The sequence below is a fragment of the Arachis ipaensis genome, chromosome B07 (assembly GCF_000816755.2).
Source record: "Arachis ipaensis cultivar K30076 chromosome B07, Araip1.1, whole genome shotgun sequence".
NCBI lineage: Eukaryota > Viridiplantae > Streptophyta > Magnoliopsida > Fabales > Fabaceae > Arachis > Arachis ipaensis.
In genome coordinates, this window is record NC_029791.2 from 24,622,573 (window position 1) to 24,632,524 (window position 9,952).

Genomic DNA, 9,952 nt, shown 5'->3' on the forward strand with positions numbered 1-9,952 from the left:
ATACTGAATTTAATATATTCTTTATTTATAGATTCTTATTTCTAAAAAGTAATATTCTGTAGGTTTCAGTTAAGTCTAAAGATGCAAAATATCGGCCAAAACAGAAATTTGTTGGGATTAGCCGCCATGGGATGAAAATGGAGGTACTTTAAATGATCCACAAGAAAAGGGACGCTTTTTATTTTCTATATGGAGGGCTGGAATGAGTTGAACACCGTTATGGAGGAGGGGGAGCTTTACTTCTCTATGGTGTCAGTGGATATGGAAATCGGACCCAGTGAGTGGGAGAGGGGTACTCGGACCCTCCGAGTTGCATGCACTTAGGCGGACCGTCCGATTTGTGCATAGGGAGGCCACGCGTCGCTGAATGCTTGCTCCCCACAAACGGTGCCCCTTTAACCCGACCAAACCCAGTGCATGCGTACCAAACGAGTTCAGTTTTATTTCCTCCCCCACCAACACACTTGAACTCCATCTTCTTCCTCCCTCAACGTTCTGGGCAGCAGCTGTGTGAGGAACCAAAGCTAAAATGTCAAGAAAAATTAAAGCTAGAAATGTTGATCGTCCGGAACTCCACATTATAAAATATTTGAGCTACTCTGATTATGTAAGTTTTTTTTTAAATCTTATTTATTTTTTGCAGATTTTTAATTTTTTTTTTAAATTTATTTATATTTATGTTTAGTTGTTAGGATATTTATGGTTGTTAGGAGTTGATCTGAAGAACATATATATGAATTAGTGTATAGATTTATTGATAGAAATTTAAAAATAAATTTTTTAAATAAATAAGGTGTAAGTGTAGTAGTTTATGATTGTTAAGAGTTGAGCTGAAGAACATATGTATGAATTAGTGTATAGATTTATTGATAGAAATTTAAAAATAAATGTTTAAATAAATAAGGTGTGTAGTAGTTATAATTTGGTCAGAGTAATTTGTAATATAATAAATTATAAAAAAATAGTTTTTAAAAAATTTTGGAATAATTTTAAAAGTTATGGTTATTTGTAGAAATTTAGGAATATATGTTTAAATAATACTTAGAATATATATATATATGTTCAAATGTGGTTAGTTGTTGTTTAGATTCCTTTTTAATAACAGATTAGAAACAAAAAAATTAATATTAGAAATTTTTGTAATAAAAAGCGTTAGAAATTATAGTTGTTAACTGTTGCAATTAAATTCAGAAATTTAGAAATATGTATTTAAATAATAGTTAGATAAGTGGGTTTAAATATAATTAATTCTTCTTTATAAATTTTTGTAATAATTTTTGTAATTAGAGTTAAGAAGTTAACTGTAATGTTTAACTTTAAAATTTATGGTTATATGTTTAAATAATGGTTAGCAACATGTGTGTTTAAAAATAAGTAATTGTTGTTTAGACGTTTATCCAATATAATAGAGTAGTATTAAGAATGACATGTTAATAATTTTTAAATAATGGTTAGCAACATGTGTGTTTAAAAATAAGTAATTGTTATTTAGACGTTTATCCAATATAATAGAGTAGTATATTAAGAATGACATGTTAATAATTTTTTATAATAGTTTTAGATTTAATAATTAATTAGGTAACTGTTATAGTTAATTAGGTAACTGTTATAATTAATTATAGTTTTAGTTGAGGTTTTACTATTATTACATTAGAACAGTATTAGAAACATAGAAAGTGAAATTATGTATTAGTAATTATTATCTGTAGCAGCTTAGATATAGGCTCTATGTACATTAATTAAAATTTGAGATGAAAATGTTATTACTTAGTAATTCGGATTCAATATAATTATATTCTTTAATTAGCTTTTTAAAATTATGTATGATAGTTGTGTAATTTGATTCATGCTTTTGCTATGCTTTTGTAGGCCTCACGGATGATGACATGTGATCATCCTGTCCCTCCGGATCGGTACGATGAGAGAGTGGAGGAGCATCTACGATCAACTGGGTTTTACCACGTTAGTCATATTGGAGTAGTTCAATGCCAGAAAGCACTCGTAAATGCTTTAGTGGAAAGGTGGCACCCGAAAACGCATACCTTCCACCTTCTAGTTGGTGAATGTGCCGTGTCACTGGAAGACGTGGCTATGATCTTTGGTTTTCCGACTGAAGGCCTTCCAGTGATTGGCATGACTTTGAGTAGTTTTGAGGCATTAGAGGCAGAGTGTCTGCATCAATTTGGGGTGGCGCCGAGAAAGTCGGATTGTCAAGGAAGTGGCATAAAACTGACGTGGCTACGAGATTTAAAAGAACGGTCACAGTTGACCGATGAGAACAGTATACAGGTGTACGTTAAGTGCCACATCATGTTGTTGATCGGTACGATCTTGTTTGGAGACAAGTCTAGAACATCTGTCTACTGGAAGTATCTGCCTCTGCTGAGTGACTTTGCTAGTATTGGACAGTATAGCTGGGGATCAGCCTGCCTAGCACACCTGTAAAGGAGTTTATGCAGGGCCTCACGTTTTGATTGTAAGGAAATAGATGGTCCGCTGACACTTCTACTGTGTTGGGCATGGATGCGCCTACTATATCTAGCACCGGTTCCTAGGGAATCTTGCAGTTTTCCGCTTGCCAACAGGTTAGACTATCTTACGTTTACCTTGTATCTTCATGTTTAGAAACCAATTGTGTTAATGAGATGCGTTATATTAGGTGGCAAAACTGGGAGCGTGGAGATCGAGTCTATAGATATCATAAGCTTGCTCATTTTCGGAAGGCCTTGGATGAACTCCAGAAAGGCCAGGTGTGTTTGATATTTACATTGCATGTGGGTCCAGTCTAGTGATTTACTTTTTTGGATTTTAATTATTTGCGTGCTTTACTGTTACCAGTTTTGTTGGGTTGCATATTCTGCTGAACGTGTTGATCCGGACATAATTTCTGCTGAGATCTACATGCACTCAGTGATTTGGAGTGCAACGGTGCCACTGGTATCTTTTGAGTGTATTGAATGGCATGCTACCGACAGGTTTAGACGTCAGTTCGGTTTCGTTCAGAGAGTTCTTCATCAGGAACGGAGTCTAGACCGCGCACACGGAGAAGTGTTAACTGGTCCTAAGAATCTGAACTGGACCACAGTCACAACTCATTCATTTTGGGTGATGCAGTGGACAAACAGGTATAATCACGTTCTTACTGATGAACCCATGATGCCGCAGCAGCCATTAGATACTTATATGTACTAGTACCGTTCAAAGTATGGTGATCACTTGAACTTGTCGGATCTTGCGGTCCAAGAGGATGTTGAGGGTGACCAGGTTATGGATGATGATAATGAAGAGCAGGAGCCACAGTCACCACCGCCTCCAACTCCACATCCACCTCCACCTCCAGCGGCAGAAGAACAACCTCATTTCACAAGCCAGTATGTACCTCAGATACAATTTCCTACATCGTTCCCGATACATCAGCCACATTTTGACTCAGGAGAGGGAGGTTCTTTTAGCCAGTTGCTTGGGTTCATGGCCTCAAATGCCGGCCAAGCACAATATAGCCACCAGGCCGACTTCATGGCGGGTAGGTATTTGTTTGACGTGAGGTATCCATTTTATACCTACTCGGGTACTTCTGGAGGGTTTGTATCTGGTGATTCTAGTAGGAGTGACGGTGGTCGAGGAGTTCTTAATAGTCAAAATCCGAACCGTGTTTCAATGACTATGATTGAAGAAAATGCTAAGACTTTTGAGCATGAGACTGCTGAGTACTTAGTGGATGAGCCAGATGACGAGGAAGACGACAAGGATGAGGATGAGGACATGGATGAGGAAGATGATGAGGACATGGACCAGGATGAAGAATCCCGTAATGATGCAGGTACAATTATCATATAAGCTTTTCCCGTCAATTGATATTATCATATTATTGTACGGGGTGTTGTGTAGGATTGATTAAACTATATAAGTATATAGCCAATTGATTATATTATGGTCATGTATGGTACACTGGTTAAGGTTGATGTTACTATATAACTAGTTGGTCAATAGATGATAGTATGTCTATGTTTGGTATCTCTTTGTTAGGTTGATTAAACTATATACCTGCCTGGCCAATTGATGGTAGTATGTTTATGTTTGGTATGTTTTTGTTAGGTTGATTATACGATATGCCTACTGTCTCAATTGATGATATTATATTCTTGTATGGTGTGTTGGTTTATGTTGATTATACTATATAGTTGCTTGGTTTGATGGTTGTTTATACAGGTGACACCTGCACTCCAGGTGAGACAGGCAAAGGGTACAATCTCAGGATTGATCTACCACGTCGTAGCGCTAGTCGATACACTCCGTCCGTGATCAAAAAGACCGTGAAGAAATGCAAGAACATTGTGAACTTTGGAAAGTGGACAGTGAGAAAATAGTTGTGGTGTAGTTAGTTTAGGCTATGTATCATGTATGGTACTTAATGTTTACTTTAACTATTTATGTATGACTAAAGTATGATGCTCGTTATGTTCATTAGAATACAATGAAGCAGGTTACGATGGCAGTGTTATGAGAACCGAACCAGACTGGACCGGTTCGACCGGAAAACCTACAAACCAGACCTTATATCGGTCCGATCCGGCATTTGGACCATGTAAGGATAAAAACCGGTTCTAACCGGTATAACTACTGATGAACCGTTGAATATCCAGTGAACCTGTACTATGACCGGTTTGATCATCGGTTTGGTTCTGGCAACTATGTACGATCGTTCAAATCTAATAAAGTACATTGACACATGTTACAATGACTCGATCACCGTAAAGTACATTCACAAATGTTAAACCGGTTCATACATCATAAAGTTCACTGACACAGGTTACGATGGTTCAATTACCATAAAGTACAATGACACAGGTAGCAACGATTCATTAATCATACAAGGCATTGACATAGGATACAATGCTTCAAATATCATATAAACCTACTGGGCATTATTGTCGGTACCTGGAGGACCTCCCTGACGGCATCTACTACGACTGTGTCCCTCAACTCCACATTGCCTACACTGCCTCGGACGGCGTAGCATACGTGTGTCCATCTCATTCAAGAAGCGCGTCATCTTGGGCCGACCTTTGGAAACGCATCTCAGGTACGGGTTCGGTACGAATCGGGGACCATTGTAAGAAGGCCACGCAGTGGGATTCCCTAATGGCCTAAACCTAGCCCGATACACGCGCCTGACCTGGTCCATCTTATAAACGTCATGCACATATACCTGCCAATCTAGTCGTTGATTTGCACAACATGCAAACACATGCCGGCAAGGAATCCGATCCACCTGGAACTCACCACAATCACATCTCTGACCACGGAGATCAACAGCATACTCCACTCCACTTGGCATCTCACACACTTCAAATACCTCATTCTGCCTGTCAAAACAATTAACCTGAATGTTGCCTGATGCAAGTTGATTTGCATGAATTTTGGAGGTCGCATGCTCCGTAAAAACATGGCCTGCATTAATCCTCGCCTCCGCTTCTGCTCTTTTCCGTGTGAACAACTCATTAAGTCTGTAGAACGTTGCTTTCACAAGTGCAGTGATGGGGAGATTGCGTGCACCCTTCAAGACTGAGTTGATGCACTCCACTAGATTAGTCGTCATGTGACCCCATCGGTAGCCACCGTCGAATGCCAACGCACACTGTTCACGGGGAATACGGTTTAACCAGTTAGTATATGCCTTGCCCCGCCCTCGTAAACGCTGGTAACGCAGTTCATACTCATGAACCGTCCGCGAATACCCTAAATAATATCAGGTACCAAACAACAAATAAGTTTCAGGACGTATAGATTGTTCGCAGTTTCATCAATAACAAGATTTTAAAGATACAATGTTACCTATATTGACGACAAGCTTTTGCAGATAGGGTGCCTTGAATTTTCTCAGAAAGTTCGATTCTATATGCCTGAGGCAAAACATGTGGAAAGCTCTTGGAGGTGACCAAGCTCCGTGACTACGTTCCACAGCTGCATTTATGGACTCATGTCGGTCCGATATCAGCCCCACACCATCCCGAGTCATAACATGTTGACGTAGGTTACTGAGGAAAAAGTGCCAAGCATCAGAGGTCTCTCCCTCGACAATGGCAAATGCAATCGGGACGATATTGTTGTTACCATCCTGCAAAACGGCCACTAACAAGCAACCCTTGTACTTTCCATACAAGTGAGTCCCGTCCACCTGGATAACTGGTTTACAGTTAGAAATAAAAAAAATAGTTGTTTAGATTTTTTGTAATAATATTAGACTTTCTACTGATTATGCTAACTCTGATAAGCCAATCACACCCTGACCCGTACTGTGTACACTTCGCATAAAATGTCAACGGCTCCGACTCATACACACGGTAGTCTACATATCTTCGGAGGGTATACTCCTTCATCGCCTTAATAACAGCTTCCCTGGAACTAAATTCCATCCCACGGTGAACTCACCATCTGCGACAAAAGGAACTTCTGCCAAGAAGGCAGCCACACCGTAAGTATTTAATACATGATTGTTTAATGACCAAAATTAAATATTAAATCATCACTCACATCATCAATTATGATATAGCTAACGTTTACATTAAGGTATTATCTAAATCTCCATTACATAAAAATACAAACACATTAAAACAAATTATCCTCAATAACTAAATATAAATACCTATATTTCCAGATAACTTCATAAATACTATTATAAACAATCAGTTATAATACCCTAATTAACTAAATAACTACATAAATACAAATTAAACAAATAACTAAAAATAATTATTAAACACCTAAGTAAATACAAAGTAACTAAATAACTAAAATTAAATGCTAACCGGCTTCGTAACTTCATCAAGACTATAATAAATACTCATTAATAAATAAACTAATAAATAATCCCTAATTAACTAAATAACTAAATAAATATAAATTTACTAAATAATCCCTAATTATCTTCGTAAATACTCTAAGAAATATTTATTAATGAATCCTAATTAACATATTAACTAAATGAATACTGGACCCTAAATACTAATTCACTTAAAGAATTTTTATTTTGAACTTGTCTAAATAACCTCTTTTGCAAATGCTAAACGAGTACCTGCACTCATATAGTTAGGAAACTCCGGAGCATGCATGGCTTCCAAATCCAAAACTCGCATGAAAGATGGCTCCTCAAATGGCTCTTCGTTCGCGAGTGCATTTGCAACGTCTGCCACATTCGGAGCCACACCGCCGTCGGCTGGATCTACATCTCCATCTTCACCGACAACTTCGTAATTGCTTTCAAACTCTTCCTCACTGTCACTATTGTAGTCTTCTCGTAAAATATTTCGGTCGGCCTCAGATTGTTCAAATTCAACGTACAACTCGATGAAGGAAATTTGAGCACGACTTTCAATGTACATTGAAAACATCTCTTGCATGCTAGCTTCGTCGGTTACATACTTGGTCTGAAATTGGACGAATCCACCAAATACTGGTACAGGATATCTGTATAAAATACATGATATTTTTCTTGACATCTCCAAATCTATCTTCTCACAAATCACTCCTTTAAGCTCTTCAAATGAAATTGTGAAGGGAATAACAACATCTAATGGATCTTCACAAACAAATTTTACTCCTTCAGGTGTCTGCAACAAAATCTGACCAAAATAATACACCTTCAAAAGAACTCTATCATCCATTCTTCCCACTCACTTAAACAAAAATAGAAATTTTACCATCAACTTTTTTTCCCAAACCAAGTTACCCCATTACAGACCAGAGAAAGAAGAAGAGAACTCGAACAACAAGAAGAAAGTTGGATCTGGTCGGCTGTCTTTGGTTCGCACACTTGAGCACCTATATATATATACACACACAATTCGGACGGTCCGAGTGATGTATACCCTAATTCGAAAAAAATTATAAAATAAGGAAAACCCACGGTCCGATTTCCATAAGTGTAAATTAAAAAAAAAATTTCCTCAACCACAAAACGGACCCAGCGATTACTTTAACGAACCAAAAACAAATCACACATAGAAATCGGACCCACCGTTTTGCTGGGGTCATATCGCACGGTCCGATTTCTCCTTTGTGCTAGTGCAAAACGGACCCTCCGATTTGCTTACAAAATTTCCAAAACATAGAAATCGGAGGTCCGATTACTTCTTTTCCGAATCTGACCAAAACATGTTCCACATTCCGGTGTAGCACCCTCTCAATCCATATCCCAGCACAACACCAACCCCTCCTCCATAACCAAAAAAATGACCCGAAAAGGGATCTTCTCCAAATATAAATAAGAGAAAAGGATAAATAGGTCCCTAACCTTTTGCTCTGCAGACATTTTCGTCCCTAACCATTGAAAAATACTTTTAAGTCCCTGACCTTCACAAAACTTGGACAGATCAGTCCCTGACGGAAGCATTTGGACAGATCAGTCCCTGACGGAGGCATTTGGACGGAGGGACTGATCCGTCCAAGTTTTGTGAAGGTCAGGGACTTAAAAGTATTTTTCAATGGTCAGGGACAAAAATGTCCGCGGAGCAAAAGGTCAGGAACCTATTTGTCCTTTTCTCTATAAATAAAAACGAGGACAAGACGAGACTCACATCTTACAAAACTTCGCTAAATTTCCATGTGAAATTATAAAATAATCATTGGTTCTATTCATATAAAAAAATTAAGAGTAAAGTATTAGATTGGTCCTCTATATTTGGACGTAATCTTTGTCTTTAAGGTTTAAAATGTTTTATTTGAATTCAAAAAAAGTTTTATTTAGCTTCAATATAATTTCACCGTGAGTCAAAATTAAATAATTAACGGAATGTTCTACATGATAGTATTACAAGAATAAGGTCGATAATCTGAAAAATAAGTACAAATTCTAGAAGCACAAAATTAACCGCAATACATTTATTTATTATTTTTTTTACAATTTACATGAAATATTTTCTATAGAACTAAGGAGAATGATAAATAAATGTTTTGATGTATTCATGATTGATTTTGTGCCTTTGGAACTTATATTTGTTCTCCAGATTATCGACCTTATTCCTAGACTGCTGTCGTGTAGAATATTCTGTTAATTATTTAACTTTGACCTTACAGTGGGACTAATATTCAAGCTAAATGAAAATTTCTTTTATTCAAATAAAATATTTTAAATCTTAAAAACCAAAACAGGATTACGCCCAAACGCAGAGAACGAATTTAATACTTTATTAAAAATGAATGTATGACTAGACAATAATGTTATTATAGAAGTGTAATTGACAAATGACAATACGTAAATAATTTTACATGTTTGAAATGTATTGGCTTTGGAATGAGATAAATGAATTTTTTTATGGTGTTTTAAAAGTTCAAGTTGTGTTTTTAATGAATGGATTACACATCTTTATCTTTTATTTAGATTATATTGAATTATATTAAGTTATGTTTATTATTTTGTGTTATTTTTTGGAGAATTTATTTTTTTTAAAAGAAGTTTCATCAATATCCACATATAACCATATGGACCAGTCTCTTCAGCAGGGATCAATAAATACTTAAATAGAGACTTGTGATGGAAATAAAAGGTGAATTTTAGCTGGCTAATTGAGGTTAATGATGCACCTGTCACCCAAAAAAAAAAAAAAAATAGGAAGCCATGAAAACGTTAAAGCCAATGAAGAACCACCATGAATCAGATCCAAAAGCTCCAGACGCAATGTGTTGAGGGGGAGTATGTGAAGCTTCGAATGTAAAGAACAATGGTAAAATCCTAACAAAGCGGCGGTGATGCTAATGATAAAGGAGCAGAGATGCAGCGCTGCCAGAGAGAAAAGAAGCCACCGTCTGTGACCTGACGAAGTAGCACCGGGTCTGGAAGCCAGCAGAGAGTCTTCTAACAGTAATTTAATTGATATAATATTTTAATTATTTTATATTATATAATTATTTATTATTTTTTATTCTAAAAAAATTCAAACTTTAATTCCTGTGC

General features: G+C 36.8%; 1 protein-coding gene across 1 annotated transcript; it reads right to left on the bottom strand.

Moving 5' to 3' along the window:
- On the bottom strand, positions 4,916-6,416 carry LOC107607004. Its single transcript, XM_016308996.1, has 3 exons — positions 6,267-6,416; positions 5,836-6,178; positions 4,916-5,739 (listed from the first exon to the last, which is right to left on the bottom strand). The coding sequence occupies exons 1-3, from the start codon at positions 6,414-6,416 to the stop codon at positions 4,916-4,918; spliced, it is 1,317 nt and encodes a 438-aa protein (XP_016164482.1).

What these genes read in the sequence shown, in the direction of transcription:
- LOC107607004 (XM_016308996.1), bottom strand. Translation starts at nt 6,416, where the DNA reads ATGGAATTTAGTTCCAGGGAAGCTGTTATTAAGGCGATGAAGGAGTAT. An exon ending in GGTGTGATTGGCTTATCAGA is followed by an intron (nt 6,179 to 6,266) that starts GTTAGCATAATC and finishes CCAGTTATCCAG; the next exon opens with GTGGACGGGACTCACTTGTA. An exon ending in AAAGCTTGTCGTCAATATAG is followed by an intron (nt 5,740 to 5,835) that starts GTAACATTGTAT and finishes GATATTATTTAG; the next exon opens with GGTATTCGCGGACGGTTCAT.